This window comes from Theropithecus gelada, chromosome 14 (assembly GCF_003255815.1).
Source record: "Theropithecus gelada isolate Dixy chromosome 14, Tgel_1.0, whole genome shotgun sequence".
NCBI lineage: Eukaryota > Metazoa > Chordata > Mammalia > Primates > Cercopithecidae > Theropithecus > Theropithecus gelada.
Genome location: NC_037682.1, coordinates 108,407,897 through 108,430,859, shown reverse-complemented (window position 1 = coordinate 108,430,859; position 22,963 = coordinate 108,407,897). Strand labels below are relative to the sequence as shown.

The 22,963-nt window shown below is 39.9% G+C and overlaps 1 protein-coding gene across 5 annotated transcripts in view; it reads left to right on the top strand.

Annotated features, from left to right (window-relative positions):
• The window catches only part of SIK3 (SIK family kinase 3), a 258,789-nt gene that overhangs the window by 183,696 nt on the left and 52,130 nt on the right, over window positions 1-22,963 (top strand). For all 5 annotated transcript variants that reach the window (XM_025355478.1, XM_025355477.1, XM_025355474.1 and 2 more), the window contains 2 exons: window positions 19,542-19,666; window positions 20,457-20,580. In XM_025355478.1, the coding sequence (XP_025211263.1) occupies window positions 19,542-19,666; window positions 20,457-20,580 (249 nt within the window). The remainder of the gene's footprint in view (window positions 1-19,541; window positions 19,667-20,456; window positions 20,581-22,963) is intronic.

Below are 22,963 nucleotides of genomic sequence, written 5' to 3'. Positions count from 1 at the left end.
TGTAGTTTTTAGTTTAAGATGTTTTAGAAGAACATTGATATTCTATCCATTTAGAGTAGTGTTTTACTTTTATTAGTGGATATAGAAACTATATCTGCTATAGAAGAACTATAGAAAAGTTATAGAAACTTAGAGTTCTTATAGGAACTCTAAGAACTTTTATGTAAGTCTGCCCAAGATCATGTTTCCTCATGAGGATCGTAAGCTCTTCAAATGCAAGTTGATGTTGGGAAGGGACTAACAGATCACTCAGAGTGCTCCTTCACTCTGATTCTGAGGGAGTCTTTATTGTGTTGTGTAAAGTGTGTTGGAAGCCAGGCATGGTAGCACGCACCTGTAGTCCCAGCTACTCAGGAGGCTGAGATCGAAGGGTTGCTTGAGCCCCAGAGGTTGAAGCTGCAGTAAGCTTTGATTTGCACCACTGCTCTCTAGCCTAGGTGACAGAGCGAGACCCTGTCTCTCAAAAAAAAAAAAAAAAACCAATAAAAATGTTTACTTTTTGTGTATAGATGAGGTCTCGCTCTGTCGCCCAGTTTGGTCTTGAACTCCTAAGCTCAAGCGATCTTCCTGCCGCGGCCTCCCAAAGTGCTAGGATTACAGGCATGAGCCACTGTGCCTGATCTAAAACATTCTTTTAATGTGATATTATAGAAATTTAAAATTAAAGCGATGTCAAAAAGAGTGAGGCTGACTTTTTAGGCAAGCCTTTGCAAGGTGGCAGAATATTAGTAAAAGTCCCCATTATTATCAGAATCTGGTTGTCATTTATGAGTTCTGAAATATACCTTATCAGTTCTCTTAAAATCATAAGAGAGGGAATATAATATCTGTATCCGTTTTCTTAGCATCAGAAAGTCAGTTTGCTAGTGGTAAGCATAGGTATTTCATCTAATCTTCTTAAAATATCCTGATTTGTGTGGTCTTTGGCTCATCTTTGCGGAGACTATACACAGACCATCCTTAATTTACCACCTCAAGTAGTATACAGGATCTTTTCCCAGCCAGTGATTTCTGAATCCTCAGAGATTCTCAATATTCCAAGAGATTCATGTCATACAAAGTGATAATGACTCTTCTATTTTTTAGACGTTAATACATGAAATAATTACTTAGGTCTTTCCACCCTTCTTAAAGGAATAGTTTGAGAGCCTCTGAGCATAAATTGAGTCTACCTGCTGGCAGGATGCTAATGAGCATGCTTATGACTCGGTCATTCCATTTATTGTTCAAGTAGTTGGTTATCATAATAGCTTTGACCAGGGTGCAGTTTTTCATTGTATTTTATTAAGTTTACATCTGTTATGATCACTAGATTATATAAAGCATAAAGAACACTAATGTTGAAATTCAAACTGATGAGGATAAAAATGATAATTCTATAATGCCTCAAGACAACCTTCACCAAATTCATGAATTGTCTTCATTTGGCCATAATTCTTATACAGCACATCAAATGGTATTTCTAGGGCCTGAAAAAACAAAGTTTTAAAATGTTACATTACATACATACACACAAAATATGATATACCACATGTATACACATTTTTTACACACATATCTGTATCTATATCTCTCTATATATGTTATATCCAGTTTGATTTGAATAAAGGCTATCTACATTCATAGTGTATTATTTACAAATAAGTGCTAATAAGTAATAACCCAATATTTGTTAATCCGTTTCATTATTTAAAAACAAAGCATGAAAATAATTCATATAATCAAGTCTGGTTTTTAGGTTCAAACATGTAAGTCTTCCAAATCCTAGGTCATGAAAAGTATTCATCTATTTTGTGTATTATAATCTCAGTATATTTGTGACTTCCAGAGCCAGATACAGTGGGTCATGCCTGTAATCCCAGCACTTTGGGAGGCCAAGGCTGGAAGATCCCTTGAGACCAGTCTGGGCAACATAATAAGACCCCGTCTCTATCCCACCGCCCACACCCCCCGCCCCATCAAAAAAAAAAAAAAAAATACACACACACACATATATATGGCTTCCTACTAAACATGATATATCAATTTTAAATAAATACTTTTTCTTGCATAATTAAAATAAATAGTGTGGTCACTTGTATGGTGGGATAATATGAATTTGTCTTAAAATTCATAGTGAACTTTCAAATTAATTTTTAATGTACTGATGTAAAATAAAATGTCTTTTAGCTAAAGTCACTTCTGTATCATAAATCATACAAAAATGACAACATTATTTTTAAAATTTCTTTCCTGGGAGGTTTTTAAGATAATACATTCCTTTGAAAGGAGTTCGTCAGTCAGAAAAGTTGGAAAATAAAAGGTAACTATACTGATTTCTTTACATTCTAATCCAAGTGTAACATGGTTTTCTTGATCAGATTGAGAGAGTCTCTGAACTGTTGATAGAATCTTCTTCAGGAAAGCCCCATTTCTCTAGAATATACCAATTGCCTCTCTGGAACTTTTCCTTAAAACTCATCCATTGGTTATAATTATATAGTTACATGTGTGCTGGTTTCATGTGTGTCTCCCCCAGTGGACTAATCTGCTACATGAGGGCAGGGACCATATCTGTCTTGTTCACCTTGTACTGAGAATACATTTGTGGTCCATCAAAAAATTGAGGAGGGAGGCCAGGCGTGGTGGCTGATACTTGTAATCCCAGTACTTTGGGAGGCCCAGGTGGGCAGATCACCTGAGGTCAGGAGTTTGAGACCAGCCTGGCCAATATGGTGAAATCTTGTCTCTACTAAAAATACAAAAATCAGCCGGGTATGATCACACATGCCTATAGTCCCAGCTACTTGGGAGGCTGAAACAGGAGAATTGCTTGAACCCAGGAGATGGAGGCTGCAGTGACCCGAGATGGTGGCACTGCACTCCAGCCTGGGTGACAGAGTGAGACTATATCTCAAAAAAAAAAGAGGAGGGGAGTACTTTGTTCCCATTATCATATTTTTACATTACCTTTCAGCTGCGTTACTTTTCAGATGTCAGCTTTCATCTGAGGTTTTGTTTTTGTTTTTGTTTTTTTGTTAGCTTTGATCTAAGATAGTATTTTGTTTCCTACTCTTAATTTCTAGGTAACACCTTAGAGCTTCTTAAGTGACAATCCTATCTTCTTTTCTCTAAAAGTAGGCTTCTGCTTATCAGACCATATGTCTTAGTTTTTAATTTGGAAAATGTTTTTTTTTTTGTTTTTGTTTTTGTTTTTGTTTGTTTGTTTGAGACAGAGTCTCACTGTGTCACCCAGGCTGGAGTGCAGTGGCCTGATCTCTGCCCACTGCAAGCTCTGCCTCCTGGGTTCAAGTGATTCAAGAGAATTTAAGGGGACACTGATTCATCATGTTCTGTAAAAGGCACACTAAAATTTTGTATACCATGCTCACCTGTCATTATTAGAAACTTACCTGATTAAATGATTAGGCTTTTATTGTTCTTATTGATATTCTTTAAAATCATGACTATGATATACTCATTAATGTTTTTAAGAATTCCAATGAGTACTGTTTGCATGTGTTGTAGAAAGTGTCTCATAATCCTTTCCTTTATACATCTAGTCAGTACTAAGTTTGATGCAAAGATTCTATATTGAGGAGGTGTTTGGAGATTTGTGTGAGAAGGGTTGGATGTTGCTCTCTAGAATAAATAGAATGGAGAAGATTGGTTTATTACCTCATTTAAAATAGCTAAGTTCAGCTCTCCTACCTGCTAAGGTGTTTTGGGATAAAAATACATAAGTCTGGCCGGGCGCGGTGGCTCACATCTGTAATCCCAGCACTTTGGGAGGCCGAGACAGGCGGATCACAAGGTCAGGAGATCGAGACTATCCTGGCTAACACGGTGAAACCCTGTCTCTACTAAAAATACAAAAAATTAGCCAGGCGTGGTGGTGTGCGCCTGTAGTCCCAGCTACTTGGGAGGCTGAGGCAGGAGAATGTCGTGAATCTGGGAGGCGGAGCTTGCAGTGAGCCGAGATCAAGTCACTGCGCTCCAGCCTGGGTGAAAGAGCGAGACTCCGTCTCAAAAAAAAAAAAAAAAAACATAAGTCACTCACTGGAAACGCCAATCTAATGCTGGTCCAAATCTCCCCCCAAATAAGATGATTACTTGATTTTTTTTTTCCTTGAAGGAATTTTCTCGTGTGTGTATATGCTAAGGCTGTGAGTCGGGAGTTTTTGGCATTACTTCTCTATTAGCTCCTAGTGAGGAAGTTCAGCCAGGGGTTGAAGTGATTACTAAATACTGAGGACTTCCCAAGATCTGTTTTTAAGAGTGAACTAATATTGTGACTTCTGAGAACTTTGAAACCATCCTTCATCACTACCACAATTCTGAGATTCACACACTTGACTCTTGTTTTGTTCAATTTCAAATAAATCCTTTAGGTCACATGTTTTGGCCAGTGACATTATATAGGAAAAACAGATTTAGTTCCTTATTAGCGTCATGTTCCATTTTAATAGTCAACAGAACATTCTAAATCCTATTTATATGCTGTTCTACACCAGTCTCGATCTTTGGTTCTTTGAGTCATTTCTAGCAACAGCATTTATAATTATTAGAAATTTCTAATAATTGGAAATTAATCAAGGATCTAGTTATTTCTGTCTTCATCTTTGTCTCTAATTGCAAATGCAGTATTGGGATTGTGAATCCTCAGAAGCTTTTAGCTTTGAAAATATGAAGGATCTTGTCACAGTGATTTTTGGTGAGGTTGTTCATTTAGGATAAGTAAATATCTTCCCACTTCACTTTTTCCCTCTGCTCCCCGCTTCCAAGCTGTTTGCTTATACGGCAGGGAAGTGAAGCACAAGTTACCCTTGGAAGGCAGGGTTGGCTGTCACTCAAAGCTGTACTGTATTGCCTTAGGAGACACTGAGAACACTAGTACTGGCTGGGAAGTTGTGCTTAATCTGTTTACATCTGCTTTGGATTGTTCTTTGGTTAACCAAAGAAGTAGTCAAGTTCATTGCTCTAAAGAGGTAGACCAAATAAGAAAATTTCCTGTTGCAGTTGCCCTGATTTATAAATTAATGCCACCCGTTTTGCTCTTTTCCCTTACCACATACACATATCCAGTTGATGATATACTTATCTTTAGGGATATCAGTTATCACTACCTTATATATCCCCAGGCTCCTGATCTCACCTTCAACAAAGAATTCCAAGTCTCAAAAGTAATAGTAAGCTCTGGTATTTAAGCCATCCTAGAAGACAGTCATATGGTTCGAGTTAAAGTCTCCTGCTCTGTATTAAGAGAAAGGGATTTAAGTTGCCATTTCAGCCTGCGGACAAATGCTAACCAACCAGGGTGCTGGGGGTTGGAAAGCAACTTAACAAATTATATTGAGAGCCACTTGTGAGTGGAGAAATAAATGACCATGGCCACATGAAGAGACCAACTTCGCTCCACTCATGTGGCTTCTGTTGTGTAGCTGTGCGTATCCATCTTAACCAGCTTCTTCTGTTTCTTCCTGTTCTTCCGTAACTCTTTAGAATATTCATCATTTGAATGTTGAATCTGTAGGTCATATGTCTTTCCCATTGCCAGTAAATAAGCAGTGAGGGATATCAAGTATTTTATCGACATCAGTACCTGAGAATTATGTAAAACTAACTGTTCAGTGTTTTTGTTCTTATTGTTCAAGATGATGTCTTAAAGTCTTTATACTTAAAATAAAAATTTTAGTTATAGAATAATGTAAGCATACTACAGAAAATTTAAACAGCAACAAAACCTTTTTGCATATTCAAGCTGCAATCCCACCTCTGAAACCATTGTTAACATTTTGAAGGCATTTCCTTTTGTCTTTTTACTATGCATGTTTTTCATACTTATAATCAGTGTATATACAAGTTTATATTTCCCATGTTGCTCCATATAGTCATCTTTTTTTTTTTTTTTTGAGACAGAGTCTTGCTCTGTCTTGCCCAGGCTGGAGTGCAGTGCCACCGTCTCGGGTCACTGCAGCCTCCACCTCCCGGATTCAAGCAATTCTCCTGTCTCAGCCTCCCAAATAGCTGGGACTACAGGCATGTGCCACCACACCCAGCTAATTTTGTATTTTTAGTAGAGATGGTGTTTCACCATGTTGACCAGGCTGGTCTCTAACTCCTGACCTCAGGTGATCCACCTGCCTTGGCCTCCCAAAGTGCTGGGATTATAGGCATGAGTCACCGCACCTGGCCTAATCATTTTTAATGAGTGCACACCAAGTAGCTGTACCATAATTTACCTGATCTACCCCATATTGTTTTTGTTTTGTTTTGTTTTAAAAGACAGGGTCTCACTCTGTCACCCAGGCTGGTGTGCAGTGGTGTGATCATGGTTCCCTGCACCTTGAACTCCCGGGCTCCAGGGATCCTCTGGCCTCAGCTTCCAAGTAGCTGGAACTATAGGTGTGCGTCACTGCACTGGGCCCCATATTGTTTTATGATCTCACCAATTCTTGGTATTAGCACGATCCTCACTTTTTCTTTGGCATTTATTACTGCATTCTAAAACTATAAAGTGTATTTACTTAACCTTTTGAACATACACGGAATCGTTTCTTTGCCTTAAGTTTCTGTGTTTTTAATGTTTTGTTTTGTTCTTGTTTTTCACTTTTATTGAAGTTGTCATTCTTCTGGGGTTTTTTTTCCTTTATATTTCCCCAGTGTTTGGCCTGCTAGCACTCTTCATCTTGAGCCATGTGAACTAAATTTCAGCTTATGGTAGTCTAGTTTACTTTGTGTCCTCTGGAATCCAGCCAGCGGGAATGATCCCAGGCATTGTCCCTTTCTCTTTCCCAGGCTGACTTGAGCTGGAGCAGTACAGCACTTCAGTGTTCCTTAGAGAGATATTAGCTCTGGAATGGTGAAAGAAGATAGTTACTGCCGGGCGCGGTGGCTCATGCCTGTAATCCCAGCACTTTGGGAGGCCGAGGCGGGCGGATCACGAGGTCAGGAGATCGAGACCATCCTGGCTAACACGGTGAAACCCCGTCTCTACTAAAAATGCAAAAAATTAGCGTGGTAGCGGGTGCCTATAGTCCCGGCTACTAGGGAGGCGGAGCTTGCTGTGAGCCAAGATCGCGCCACTACACTCCAGCCTGGGAGATAGAGCGAGACAAGAGACAAAAAAAAAAAAAAGGAAGACAGTTACCAAATACAAAGTGCCTGGGGTTTTGGAGAGATGATGAGGCACTGTGTGTTTACTGGCTACTTGCCTTTGGGATTTGAATAACTTAAAGATTATAATCAGAAAAAAAAATAGGTTCTTAAGAAAAGTGAGGGGAGAGTTAAGATTATCTGAAAGATTACTAAAACTATGTCAACTTTCAGTTATACAGGTTTTAAAAAATATTATCTAGGCTTTTTTTTTCTTGTTTTCTGGCTGTGATTTTTCCTTTGCTAATTTCCTTAGGTTGGACATATTGAAGGAAAAGAAGGAAAACCAAATTTTTTTTAGTGTTCTTTGTTAACAGCTCTTGTTTGAACTAAGGAAGCAAGTGATATTATAGACAAAAATGAATTTTTAAATTAACTATATGTAATGTATACTAGTTTTGTCTCTTACTAATATGTGTTACTGAGAAATAGTTATTAGTGTGGGAGTAATACTAATATTTTCAATCATGTGACTAATAAGCATATTGCTCATACCTAATTGCCATTTTAGCATTAATGATTATACCTATCACTAAAATATTTACTACTCCTTTAAAATTATATTTAATGATAACTAGAAACGTCATCATTGTATATATTCTTCCTAGATTACAGTTTTTCTTCATATATGAAGATCACTATTTTCAACAAAAACTTCAGTTGAGATCTCTGTCTTACCAAGTAGTTCCCAGTTCCTACACTCTTGAGTTCTGATACATTCATTTCCTATTTCAAACTGTATCTCTCTTTTCTTCCCTTTCTCCTACCCTCTCTGTTCTTGGTTAATCAGTAAGTTGTTTGCAAGATATTTATTGAGTGCTTTCTCTTCCTCTCAGCACTGTGCTAGGCCCTAGGAAATCAGTGGTGAGAAAATCTCTGCCCTCAAAAGCCCTAATGATTGTGGAGCTTAGATCCCAGAGCAGTGGTTCCAAGTGGCAAGAAATAGCAGTGGAGGAGGAAAGGGAGCTATTCTTTTATCTTTAATTTATTATGAAATATTATCTATATACACAAATTTTCTTTAAACATCTGTATACACTTTAGGGAATCACTAGAAGCAAACACCTGTGTAGTAATTGGCACTCAGGTCAAAAAACTAGAAAATTTCATCAGCCCAGACTGTACGCCTCATCACAACCATATCCTTCCCCCAGGAGAAAAAAATTTTTTTTTTTTACTTTTGTGTTAATCACTTATGTGCTCTACCTTATAGATTTTTTTTTCTTTTAATAGTTTTGCCACTGATGTAATGCATTACACAAGAGTTTTGCTCCAAGTGATGCTATTTGTATTGAATATAATGTGTAGTGGGTCCATCCTTAAACAATACAGTTTTGCTTGTTTTGAATGATACATGAATAGAATTGTATTGATTATATTATTTTTTGTCTGTTTCATCCAACAGTCTGTGAGATTTATCCATGTTGTTTGTATAGCTGTGATTTATTCAGTTTTATTTCTACATAGTATTCCATGATATGAATATACCACAAGTTATTTTTCCATTGTACCTATTAATAGCTATTTTAAAAGCAAAAGCCCCTATTGCTTTCAGTTTGGGGCACTTACTAACAGCTGCAACGAACATTCCTAAACATTTATCCTGGTATACTCTTAAACATTAATGTGTATTCTAAAACATTTAAGAGTATAAACTGAGAAGTGAAATTGCTGGGTCCTATGGTTTGTGTTTTTAGTTTTTATTTGGTAATGCTGAACTGTTTCCAGGAGGTGTGAGAGTTCCACTTGCTCCATGTCCTCTCCAGTGCTTATTATTATCTACTTTTAAATTTTTGCCCGTCTGGCAACTGTGTAATGATTATCTTGTTGTGGTTTTAATTTTTTATTGTTTCTCTTTAATAATGAGATTGAGCTTCTTTGTGTCTCTTGGCCGTTTTTTGTCAATTGTCAATATTCTTTTGCTCATTTTTCTACTGGATTTTCTATTGGTCTTGTTGATTTATAGGAGTTTCCTTCTTTTTGGTAGTCTGGATACAAGTCCTTTGTTGTTTTTTTTTTGTTTTTTTAAATGATTGATTGGTTGGTTGGTTGGTTTTTGAGATAGGGTCTCACTGTGTCACCCAGGCTGCAGTGCAGTGGCATGATCACAGCTCACAGCAGTCTCGACTTCCCAGACTCAAGGAATCCTCTTGCCTCAGCCTCCCGAGTAGCTGGGACCCCAGGCATACACCACTATGCCTGGCTAATTTATGTTTAGTTTTTGTAGATATGAGGTCTCCGTATATTTGCCCAGGCTGGTCTTAAACTGCTGAGCTCAAGCAGTCCTTCTGTCTTGGCCTCCCAAAATGCTGGGATTACAGGAGTAAGCCACCACGCCCAGCCGAGTCCTTTATTTTATATGTTACAAATATCCTCCCTCACTTTGTGGTTTCTCACTTCATTCTCTTTAACGTGTGTATAAATTTTGGCATAATTTTAATGTAACCAAGTTTACCACTTTTCTCTTTATGATTAGCACTTTTTGTTTCTTGTTTGAGAAATTCTTCCATCCCCTGAGGCCATAAAGATCTCTCCTTTTTTGTGTTTTAATAAAAACTTCATAGTTTTACCTTTCACATTAGGGCTATAATCCACCTGGAATTAATTTGGGATAGAGTGTGAGGTAGGCAGCCTATGTAATTGTTTTCCATATGAATAACCAATTGTTCCTGTGCCACTTACTGAGAAATTTATCCTTTTCCCATTGATATACAGTGTCTGCCATTCTTTTCCATGCGTGTTTTTAAAAGAAACTTGACGCAGTATTCCTGAAGCATTACGTGTCTTTGGGAATTAACATAAGCAGAGCAAAGGGTGGCAGTCAGTAATAAAATGAAAAACAGTAAACTGTAATAACTAAGGCGTTTGCAAGATTTTTGTTTTTTTGTTTTTTTTGAGACCATGTTTTGCTCTTGTCACCCGGACTAGAGTGCAGTGGTGCAATTTTGGCTCTGGCGCAACCCTCTGCCTCCTGGGTTCAAGCGATTCTCCTGCCTCAGCCTCCCGAGTAGCTGGGATTTCAGGTGCCAACCACCACACCTGGCTAATTTTTGTATTTTTAGTAGAGACAGGGTTTTGCCAAGTTGGCCAGGCTGGTCTTGAACTCCTGACCTCAGGTGATCGCCCACCTTGGCCTCCCAAAGTGCTGGGATTACAGGTGTGAGCCACACTGCCTGGCAGATTTGCAAATTTCAATAAAAACAATTATGGGATGTACATGAACTTAAACATAAACACATACATGATGCTGAAAGTACAATGTGGGCCTGGACTTTGAGGGCACTGAGAACTGACATTATAGGCTGGATCTGGTTCGTACTAACTTTTCTTTAACCTTTGTACTTGGGAATGTTACTTAACTTCTGAACCTCACATCTCAGGCATAAAACAAAAATAATGCTCATCTCAATGAGGTAATAAATACAAGGTGCTCTAGCACAGCACTCAACAGAGAGTCCTTTGAAAAACATCTGTTTAATACTCCACAGTGCAGCACAAATAGGAAAAGTGTTGCACTGAAGAGATGAGTCAAGGACGGTCCAGTTCCAGGTCTTCCCGGGATACCGGGCTCCAGGGCTCTTGCCACTCACCTGCATGGCCACGACTTTCATTTCTAAGTACACTGAATGTATTTGTATATAACTTAGGATTTGTATCTATTGGTTGTCATCAATCTTGGTAAGAAATGCCTAATTTTATTCACAGCTTGACATTTTAGATAACTCTGAATGGATCTGAATTATATTTGTAGTGCATTTGTGTGACTTAGGCTGTCTTTACAACAAACAAATAAACAAAAATTCTGAGGGGAAAATGATACCATATCTCATCGGGAGTAATTATGTCATCATTTGTTTTCCCTCCAATCAAAGTTACATAACACTTGAATGAGATGAATATGGATGCTGTAAGCCACCTTTTTCTTCTGTGGAATGCTTTTCTCCTCTCTCAGTTTCCTTGTTACATTTTCCTGACTTTTTTCCTTTAACCACACTTTCTCTCTCCTTTTTGCTGCATCCTCTTTCTATTCTTCCACCTAGGGAATAGGAAGTACCTCTGAGTGTTTTCGAAGCTTTAATTCTCATCTTTCCCTTTTCTCGACTTTTTTTTTCAAAAATATTTTATCCATTTATTACTATAATTCAGTTTCTCAGAATATCTTCACTTAAATTTCTGATCACCTTCTCAAAGTCAGGACATAAAGAAAAAGTAATTTTTTTTCTTCCCAAACTTCCCAACTTCTGCTTTGCTTAAGTCTGTCATCAGCTCAGACACTTCAGGGCCATATTCTCTACTACTTCTTTCTCATCCCATGTATTCTGTTTGTTATCAAGTACTGTCCACTCTTTTCAAAACCTCTTTTGAATTGTTTTTCTCATTTTCACTATCTCACCTGATCACAGCCTTCAATATTCATCTCGCACCTAACCTAATCTTGCTTTCTAGTTTATTTTACCACATCACCTGCCTGCTCCAGAAGTTCTGGCAACTCTTTATTGCCTGTAAGAGTGGCTCTCAAACCTCTTCAGAAAGAACTGTGTTTTACTGTTCCTTTATATTCACACTAAAAGCGTAAGTGACAAAAGGAAATATAGATAAATTGGACCTCATCAACATTTAAAACTTTTGTGCATCAAAGGACATCATCAAGATAATGAAAATCCACAGAATGGGAGAAAATATTTGCAAATCATATATCTAATAAGAGATTTGTATACAGAATGTATAAGGAACACTCACAACTCAATAATAAGATAACCCAATTTTAAACTGTGCAAAAGATTTTAATAGACATTTCTCCAAAGCAGATATACAAGTGACTGAAAAGCACACAAAAAGATGCCCAACCTTATTGGCCATCAGGGAAATGTAAATGAAAACCACAGTAAGATACCATTTCACATCTACTGGGATAGCTGAATTAACAATTTAATAAGTAATAATAATAAAGACAATAAGTGTTGGCAAAGATGTGGAGAAATTGGAATCCTTGTATATTGCTGGTAGGGATGTATAACGGTACAGCCACTTTGGATAGCAGTCTGGATCCTTCCTAAAAAGTTAAACAGAGTTACCATATGACCCAGCAGTTCCACTCCCGGGTACGTATCCAAGAGAAATGAAACCATATGGCCACACAGAAACTCACATAAATGTTCATAGCAGTATTATTTGTAGTCACTGCAAAATGGAAACAACCTGAATGTTCACCAGCCGATGAATGGATACATGAAATGTGGAATGTCCATACCGTGGATGTTATTCAGCAGTAAAATAGACTGAAGTGCTGACACATGCAACAACATGGATGAACCTCCAAAACATTATGCTCAGCGAAAGAAGCCAAACACTAAAGCTTATATATTGTATGAATCCATTTATGTGAAATGTTCAAGATAGACAAGTCCATAGAGACAGAAAGTAGAAAGCTTAGGGCTGGGCAATTGGTGAGAGACTTGAAGGGTGTTGTGGAGTAACTCCTAATTAGTACAGGGTTTCTTTTTGGGGTGATGAAAATGTTCTAAAATTTCTTCTTTGGTTTTTCACTGTCTTTTCCTTACATGGTGGAAAATGTTCTAAAATTGATTGTGGTAATGGTTGCACAATTCTGTGACTGTACTTAAAGCCACTGAGCATTACACTTTAAATGGGTGGATTGTATGGAATATGAAATACAAGAAATACATTATGGCCAGGTGCAGTGGCTCATGCCTGCAATCCCAGCACTTTGGGAGGCCCAGGTGAGAGGATCATTTGAGCTCAGGAGTTTGAGACCAGCCTGGGCAACATAGCAAGACCCTGTCTCTATTTTATTCTATATTTTAAAATTTAAAAATTAGAAAGAAAAAAGAAAGAACATTTTATAAGAGAATATTTTATGAGAGACTTATAAAAGAGACATTAAGAATATGAAGTAATATATTTCATATTCCTTATCTCAGGGCTGTAGGGAAAAAACAATTTAAATAAAAGCAGTAAATGAGTGGAGCATGGAGAGTGTCATGAGCCAAAGGTTATAATAAATTCATAATCACATTTTGTATCTGAAGTCTAATAAAATTTTTAAATGTGGGGGAAAAAAGAAGGAAAGAAAAAATAGTAACGGTTCACAGGACGAAGTCCGAGGTCTTCATTCTGTCATTTGAAGCTGTATTTTATCTGGCCTGATGCTACTGTGCTTCTTGCCATATGCCCCTACAAACCCTTTATTGTACCCAGGGCAGTGTCTTGCTTGTCACTTGAACTTAGCAAGTTAATTCTAAGTGTTCTGCCCTTGCCGTGCTCCCTCCTGACTGCCATTCAGAGCACCCTTTCCACCTTCCTTCATTGCCTCTCCAGATCCTGGCCATTCAACCCAGTTCTGCTTCCTTTGAGCCTTTCCCTAGAACTATCTTTTATGCCTTTGGTTTGTTAGAAGAACGAACACATTGCTATACCCATTGGAAGGGTTCCATAAATACATGTTACATAGAGTAAAGGAAATGGAGGAACTTATTTAGAGACTTATAAAAGAGACATTAAGAATAAGAAGCTTTAGTAAATAATGAAAGACATTGTGAATTAGAACAGCTCCAGAGCCAAAATAAGATGAACAAGCCTATTAAATAGAAATGGTTTTCTAGGTTCAAGTTCAGATCAAACTTAAGCTCTAAAGCTTTTCTTGGCTTGGTGCAGTGGCTGTTGCTTGTAATCCTGGCACTTAGGAAGGCCTAGGCGGGAGGATCACTTGAGCCCAGGAATTTGAGACCAGCCTGGACAACATAGCAAGACCCCCATCACTACAATTTTTTTTTTTTAAATAGCTAGGCATGGTGGTATTTGCCCATCGTCCCAGCTATTTAGGAGGCTGAGGCAGGAAGATGGCTTGAGCCCAGGAGTTACAGGCTTCAGTGAGCTCTGATTGTGCCACTGCACTCCCGCCTGGGAAACAGAGCAAGGCTCCATCTCAAAAAAAAAACAAAAAAAAAGTTTTCCTTTACCTTTTTCTTTGGCATTTCTGACTTAAGCCAGTGAGAATTCTTCCTCATTCTTTTTTACTCATTGCTTGAATTGTTGTTATGAGAATTTTTTTCCTCCAACTTGGATGATCTTTCCGTTTTTTTCCAGTCGTTTATACATGTAGATAACTAAAAACAGCAAAACTCCTAGTGATTCTATTCCATGTCTATCTGTTCCCCACCTCCATTTCCTACCACACACCCCAGCATTCCCCTAGTATATTGCTAAACTATCAACAAAACCTAAAATAGACTAGTTTGTTTTAACTGTATTTTTTCCTTCCATTCCTCTTAAAATGTGTAGCAAAATGTCCCCAAAGGTAAGCAACTAAGAGAGTGAAGAGGAGGTATTCTCCCATCCCAGTTATTCAGTCCCAGAAGTATTGATTGGAAGGCACTGAATTTTCAAAATGACTTCCAGATTTAGTACATGGTAATAATTTGAGGCTTTCCCACATGGATAATTTAAATGTTCAGAAAATAAGTTATGTTATAGCTGAATGGGCAGCAAATTAGCCAGAATTTTAACTTACAAGATGCCTAGCAGTAGTGAAGATTAATGTGAAATACTAGTAAACAGCCACTGCTAGGGAAGAGAAGACAGCCATATGCTTTCAATGAAATCGTCAATTTATAATAATATGTATATTGAAAAAGGAAAGTGGATCAGATCCTGTTAGGTTTGGTACCTTAAAGAAAGAATTAGGATACCGCAGGCTCAGTAACTAAAGGAATCTGCCCATAATTGGGGGGTAAAAGGTGTCTTGTAGGCAGGGAATAGCAAGATTTTGCTTGAATGTACACCTTAGAGTTGGGAGTAACAATACTTGGAATGACTATAGGAGCCCTCTCGACAGGTTTCTGAGACTAGAGGATTTTGTTTGGTTCATAATAGGAGATGAGAGCAAGCCAGTAGTATTTGGTTGTTGTTGAATCTTACAGAAATCTTGCGTTTGGTCGTTGGGTCTAGCTGTAGAAGCCAGCTGTTTGGATGTAACATAGTGGAAGCAGGTGCTTCTGCAGATGTGGCCCTCTCTAGTTGTCTGGCCCTAATATATCATTCATTCTCATATACTGATTTCTCTCATAAAATCCTTGTAACTATTACAGTCTAAGCCTGCAGACATTGCTGAAACTGGTTCCCTTTGATATTGTTTTCTTTGTAACAATTTCCTGTTTTGTAGATAAAATAACAAGCTCACGCTATGAGGTTTGTGCCTTCACCTCCCTGGCAAAGTAAAATGCCAGAAAGGTTACTAAACATTAGTGGTTCAAAATGAGAAATCTGTACATGTTATCTGCTTATAGGAAAATTTAAACTCAACTGGTTTAAATTCATTGCTTAGCCTGTTGCATGCTCCGTTGAAAACACAAACAAAAAACTCCATGATTCTTCTAGAATTTGTTATCCAGTTATTCCAGTGCCAGAATCCATCAGGCAGAACAGAAATACTCGCATTTCTCCTCTGCACTGTGGAGAAGAGGAAGGCTGATCATGGAAAAGGACCTGGTGAAGGTTTTTGCAAACCTAAGGATCTTTTTTCTATCTTTTATTTTTGCAAACTTAAGGAGCTTCTTTCTGGATAATTCCCAGAGACATCAACTTTGCTGAATCTCAGTTGCTGGGATTTTTAGCAACCTGTTGCCACTCTGCTAAGAAAAAATCTTAACAGTGACCAGTGTGTGCGACTTTAATTTGTAAGTGAAAGTTACAGTGTTTCTTTTTTTTTTTTTTTTTTTTTTTTTTTTTTGAGACGGAGTCTTGCTCTGTCACCCAGGCTGGAGTGCGGTGGCGCAATCTCCACTCACTGCAAGCTCCGCCTCCCGGGTTCACGCCATTCTCCTGCCTCAGCCTCCTGTGTGGCTGGGACTACAGGCGCCCGCCACCGCGCCCGGCTAATTTTTGTATTTTTAGTAGAGACAGGGTTTCACCGTATTAGCCAGGATGGGTCTCGATCTCCTGACCTCGTGATCCGCCCATCTCGGCCTCCCAAAGTGCTGGGATTACAGGCGTGAGCCACCGCGCCCGGCCAAGTTACAGTGTTTCAAAAGTTGTAGGTTAGTTGTAGAGCGTTAAATGCAGTTTCATTCATAGTCAACATTAAGTGCCCACTGTGTTAAACACTGTTAGATACTGTGAAAGAGAGAAGAATAAGGTGTCCTTAAGGAACTAGAGAGAAAGGGTGGATCTTTACAAGAGAGAGTGTTTTTCAGGAGCTAGAAGAATACATTATATATGTATTCAAATAATAAAGGGAAAGTACAAACAGAGTAGATAGGGGACATTTCTTGTAGGGGATCCAGGAGGACTTCACAGAAGAAGTATTATTTATTTCTATTAATGAATGAGAGTATTCATCTTCTCATAGAAGAAGCTATAATGATTCTATTTGTGGTCCTGACTGCCACACCCCTTATGATCATTAAGTTAATTTTAGAACCTTGGGAGGGACAGCTAGGAGGCAGAGGCTCTCGTTGCTGGCCAGCTGCCATTGTCAGTTTGAGAAGTCTCCAGTAGTCAGGAGGTGACGAGAGGATTGGCCCAGTGATTTTATTGCAGTTTAATTTCGTGACGCTTTCTTGAGTCTCTGCTATATATTAGAACCACTGTGTAGTGACTAGGATAAATAAAACGATATCTCCTCCATTTACTAATTAGTGGAGGGTATAAACGCACAATGCAATTAAGTATAATATAAGGCAGAGGCCGGGCACAGTGGCTCACACTTGTAATCCCAGCACTTTGGGAGGCCAAGTGGGTGGATCACCTGAGGTTGGGAGTTCGAGACCAGCCTGACCAACATGGAGAAACCCCGTTTATACTAAAAATACAAAAATTAGCCAGGCATGGTGGCACATACCTGTAATCCCAGCTACTTGGGAGGCTGAGGCAGGAGAATCGCTTGAACCTGGGAGGTGGAGGTTGCAGTGAGCCAAGATCACGCCATTGTACTCTAGCCTGGGCAACAAGAGTGAAACTCCATCTCAAAAAAAAAAAAAAAAAAAAAATATATACACATGGCAGAGCACTAATGGGATGTAGAGGCATAAACAAAAGGCTGTGGTAGCACAGAGGAGGAGGCCATTGACATGGTGTTTTCTGGTTTAAATCAGTTAAGCCTTCATACAGGAAATCATATTTGACCGGGCCTTGAAAATGAGTGATACATTAAAGATGGAAAAGAAAGGAAAAGGCATGGCACAGAGAGGAAATAGCATATGGAAGGCACGTAAACACAGGATGTGAATAGTCTAGTGACTAGCATGGCCAGGGATAAATAGGAAAGATGGGATGGAGCTGGGTTGTGAAGAACCTTAAATGATGGTGCTGAGATGAAGACTGTTCTGTAAGCAGAAGGGAGCCAGCCTGTGTTTTTGAGCGAGGAGGTAACAGGATCTGGTTTGTGTAACTTTGTGCTATGAAAGGATGGCTTAGGGGAAAATGAAATAGACAGGAAGTAAGCAGTAGCATCAGTCTAACCTAGGGATGATAAGAGTATGAACTGCAGGGGTAGAAGAGGAAATAGAAAAGAGGAGGTGGATTCAAGACACACGGAGTTGAAGCAGTAAGAGTTTTATTACCAGCTTGAAATGGGAAACAAGAGGGAGAAAGGACTTGAAGATGACTCCAGTGTTTCTAGTAACACAGATGGTGATGTCACTAATGAGGGTAGAAGCACTGAAAGCGCAGGTATGACTTTGGAAAATGGTGGGTTTGAGGTATTTCTTCCCAAGCAAGTATTGGGGATTCATGCCAGGAACTTAGAGGGTGGTACCAGGGCCAGACGTATAAATTTGGGGAATTATCCCCAAACAAATGCTGGTAGAAGTGGTGAGATTAAAAGAGTTAGCCCTGAGAAAACATAGAGCAAGGAGAGGCAGTTAAAATCAGCAGAGCCTGCTGAAAAACACCTTCTGTAGAAGGTAGAAAGAAGGAAAGCAAATAGCCAAAGGAGAGTTGTCAACAGGAGTAAAACCAGGAAAGAGGGACGAGTTTCAGAGAGTAGATGGGTGCTTAACATTTTCAGATGCTGGGATTGCAGGGAGCATGGTGTCCCTGGGGCGTGAGGGATTTCTAGCCTGTCACGTGGTTATACATACATACATAAAAGCATTTCTACACCAAAGCCTCAATCCTTTGGCCGGCCATCCTTGCTCATTGTCTTACTGTAGCTCCCAAAGACTCATCCCTGCTGCCTCCCATCTGCTGCCTCTTATAGCAGTAGAAGAGAGAGAGAAGAAGGGAGGGAAATTGAAGCACAAGGAAAGTTAAAATGTAAGCATTCTTGCTTCAGTTTGTAAATAAGTTGCATATTCTTCCTTTTGAATAAACTACTTAATTATAATAATGTCACTTTTTCTAATTTTTTTTTTTTTTTTTTTTTTTGAGACAAGAGTCTTGCTCTGTCGCCCAGGCTGGGGTGCAGTGGCCGGATCTCGGCTCACTGCAAGCTCCGCCTCCCGGGTGTAGACCATTATCCTGCCTCAGCCTCCCGAGTAGCTGGGACTACAGGCGCCCGCCACCTCGCCCGGCTGGTTTTTTGTATTTTTTAGTAGAGACGGGGTTTCACCGTGTTAGCCAGGATGGTCTCGATCTCCTGACCTCGTGATCCGCCCGTCTCGGCCTCCCAAAGTGCTGGGATTACAGGCTTGAGCCACCGCGCCCGGCCACTTTTTCTAATTTTTAAATGGTCATAGATGTGTTTGTCATAAGAAGTAAAAATAACATAAAAATTCTGGGTCCAGCTGAGTAGGCTTACATGTGTTTCCTGATTCTAATGTGATCTTAACATCATCCAGTTTCATTTGCATTTATTTATTTATTTATTTATTTATTTATTTATTTTGAGACAGTCTCACTCTGTCGCCAGGCTGGAGTGCAGTGGCACCATCTCGGCTCACTGCAACCTCCACCTCCTGAGTTCAAGCAATTCCCCTGCCTCAGCCTCCCGAGGAGCTAGGACTACAGGTGCACACCACTACGCCCGGCTAATTTTTTGTATTTTAGTAGAGACGGGGTTTCACCATGTTGGTCAGGATGATCTCCTGACCTCATGATCTGCCTCCCAAACTGATGGGATTACAGGCGTGAGCCACCGCACCCGGCCCCATTTGCATTCTTAAAAGAACAAGTACCACTCGCTTTATTCTGCCTCGGTTTACAAAGGGAGCAGTACTATTTCTGCTGACATAAACTGATCATGTTTGTCTTTGTATTTCAGCTCATCTGTATCTTTGTTTCACTATTATTGTTTTAAGTGTCTAGCTATGTGGTTTCTAAATGTTCTCTTTTTGCATTTAATATTCAGACTTAATGATTGGGAATCTTTAGTAACTAGAGACTAGTGTTTGCTCTGTTACAATAAAAAGGTTAACAATAATATGAATTATGTCCATTTGCCTTTCTAGATTTTGGTTTCAGTAACCTCTTCACTCCTGGGCAGCTGCTGAAGACCTGGTGTGGCAGCCCTCCCTATGCTGCACCTGAACTCTTTGAAGGAAAAGAATATGATGGGCCTAAAGTGGACATCTGGGTAAGTAATTGCCTTCTGTTACACCCCACAGCATTAGCTACCCTTGGTTGATGACAGCTGTTCGCATGCTGAAGGATACATAATCATGCACATGAATTGAGATCCTGGTCACCTGTTCTTTCAAGTCCCAATTCCTGTGCAAAGTCTTTTTTTTTTTTGGAAACAGTCTCACTCTGTCACCCAGGCTGGAGAACAGCAGCACGATCTTGGCTCACTGCAACCTCCACCTCCCAGGTTCAAGTGATTCTCCTGCCTCAGCCTCCCAAGTAGCTGGGATGACAGGCACATGCCACCACACTTGGCTAATTTTTGTGTTTTTAGTAGAGACAGGGTTTCACCATGTTGGCCAGGCTAGTCTCAAACTCCTGACCTCAGGTGATCCTCCCGCCTTGGCTTCCCAAAGTGCTGGGATTATAGGGATGAGCCACTGCACCCTGCCTACTTGTGCAAAGTCTTTTCTCCAATACTTACCTTGTGGACTGAGCCACAGATTTCAAATTTCCCCTTTGCATCCCCAAGGGTCAGCTTGGAGGCCCTTGCCAAGAACAGAGATTCTTTCTACTGTGACCATTTACCTTATCCCTGGAGAATGAGTACTGAGAAAAATTTGGATGTTACCCTAAATTAATGCCTAGAAGCAAAGAAGATTGTTAACTGTTCTAAGATAGAAGAAGAAGTTTGTTCCGTAATCGTATGCATGACTCACCATCATCTGCATACACACACTGCAGTGGTCGTGTTTGTTTCCCCTGATGCGATTAATTGTACATCCTGTCTGTTTGGGATGCAGAGCCTTGGAGTTGTCCTCTATGTGCTTGTGTGCGGTGCCCTGCCGTTTGATGGAAGCACACTGCAGAACCTGCGGGCCCGCGTGCTGAGTGGAAAGTTCCGCATCCCATTTTTTATGTCCACAGGTAAGGGAGTCGCTAGCACCCAGCTATGAATGAGTTCATGAAAGTTAGACCCACTGAGGAGTTATCCCAGGAATTTAGCGATGGAGTATAAATGCCCCACTTACAATCTTTTTTAACTCCAGCTTGCTGACCTGATGCCTCCAGGAGGCAAGGTTCTGTAGAAACAGCATACAGGTTTTGGCATCAGATAGCCCTGCCTGGGTTTGGATCTGGGCCCTAAGTCTGTCTCAGCTTTAGTTTCCTCATCTATACATTGGCTGAGAGTTTTGTGAGGGCTGCTATTACTGTAAGGATTAAATGAGATAACGTATGTGAAGACTCAGTAGGCCCATGGCATAGCAGTAATGCAATAAACGTTTTTGTTTCACTTCTGTCTTTCTACCCTTTTCCAGGATATTTCCACTTATTGGGTTCTTATTGCAATGTGGTTTTAAATGCCAAGGATAAAGTAGGCTTTGCATCTTAGTCTTGCCACTGCTTCATTTCCTATTTCTGTGCTCTTTGTCCTTCAGAATCAAATTTTTAAAAATTTATTTAATAAGTGGGCAGTAAGGTAGGCAGGTCTTGGAAAAAATTTAGCACTGAAAATAGATACAAGATATGCAGAATTAACAGCATTTTATCACCATTTATTTGCACATAAGAAGGGAACATTTTAGAGACAATGCAAAAAGCCATTAGTTTTGCTTAATCATCTGTTTTCATCTTAAGGAAGAACATATGTCTACTGGGTTGACAACAAAGTAGAAGCCCATGGTAATTGCACTTGGAGTAGATTTAACTTGTCTCCTTCCAACTGATAACTTCATAGTATAGAAGATGATGCTAAATGTTGTGAGAAAAGTAAAATAGAGAAGGAGTTAGGATAGTGGTTGGTGGAGGAAGTGACCTTTCAGCAAAGCCTGAAAGAAGGTGAGGGTGAATGCTGTACAGTCCGGGGAAGAGCACCCCCCCGGCTGTTGAGGGATCAGTGCAGAGGCCGAGGGCAGGGAGCATGGCTGCATGGGAAGGAACGGGAAGGAGGCCTGTGTGCCTGGAAGGAAGGAGCGATGAGAGATGAGGTCAGAGAGGTAAGAGGGAACTTAATTTTAGGGCCTAGTTAGTGTAAAGACTTTAGATTTTCGTCTGACTGAAGTGTACAGGATTGGAGGGTTTTGACAGGCGTCATGTAATCTGACTTTTGTTTTTTCCAAATTTTATGATGAAAAATTTCAAACATACAAAAACGCTGAAAAATTTGGCAGTGACTTTTGCTTAAAAAAGATCACTTTGGCTGCTGTGTTGCCAGTAGACTGAAAGGTACAAAGGCTGAAGGAGGGACACCATTTAGGAGGAGACTTTTACAGTAGTCCAGATGAGAGATATTGGTGGCTGGTTCCCAGTCTGGGGTATCAAGGTGGAGATGGTAAGAAGTGATCAGATTCAAGAGATACTACATACCATGTGTGGCCGCCACTGTTCAAAGCACTTCGCAAGCATTAACTCAATTATTTTAACAACCTATGAGATACATAAGATTATTGTCTCTGTTTTACTGGTGATAAAACTGAAGCCAGGAGAGATTAGGCAATTTTCCCAAGATAACACAGCTTCCAAGTGACTGAAGTAGAATTTGAACCCAGGTAGTTTGGCTCCAGTAACATTTAGTGTTAGATTCGATATGAAAGAAAGACTCCAGCCGGGCGCGGTGGCTCAAGCCTGTAATCCCAGCACTTTGGGAGGCCGAGACGGGTGGATCACCAGGTCAGGAGTTTGAGACCAGCCTGGCTAACACGGTGAAACCCCGTCTCTACTAAAAAATACAAAAAACTAGCCGGGCGAGGTGGTGGGCGCCTGTAGTCCCAGCTACTTGGGAGGCTGAGGCAGGAGAATGGCGTGAACCCGGGAGGCGGAGCTTGCAGTGAGCTGAGATCCGGCCACTGCACTCCAGCCTGGGCGACAGAGCGAGACTCCGTCTCAAAAAAAAAAAAAAAAAAAAGAAAGAAAGACTCCAGAGTTTCTGTCCTGAGCAACTGGAAGGATGGATTTACTGCTAACTGAGATGGGAATGACTGGAGAATAATACTTACATTTTGGAGAGATGTTTTAGACATGTCATGTTTGAGGTGCACATTAGACATCAGAGTTGAGATATTGAATAGGCAGTTGCATTTAGGAGAGAGATCTGGGTTGGAGATGTATGTTTGGAATCCCTAGTGTATAGATAATAGTTAAAGCCATGAGATGAGCTCAGTTTTTAGAGAGTGGTTACAGAGAAGAGAAGAGGTCCACGGATTAAACTCTGGAACATACCGATATTTAGAGAACAGGCAGGTGAAGAGGGATCATGAGAGTTGCTGGTGAGGTAAGCCAGAGGGCCTGCTGTCCTAGGAGACAAGTGAAG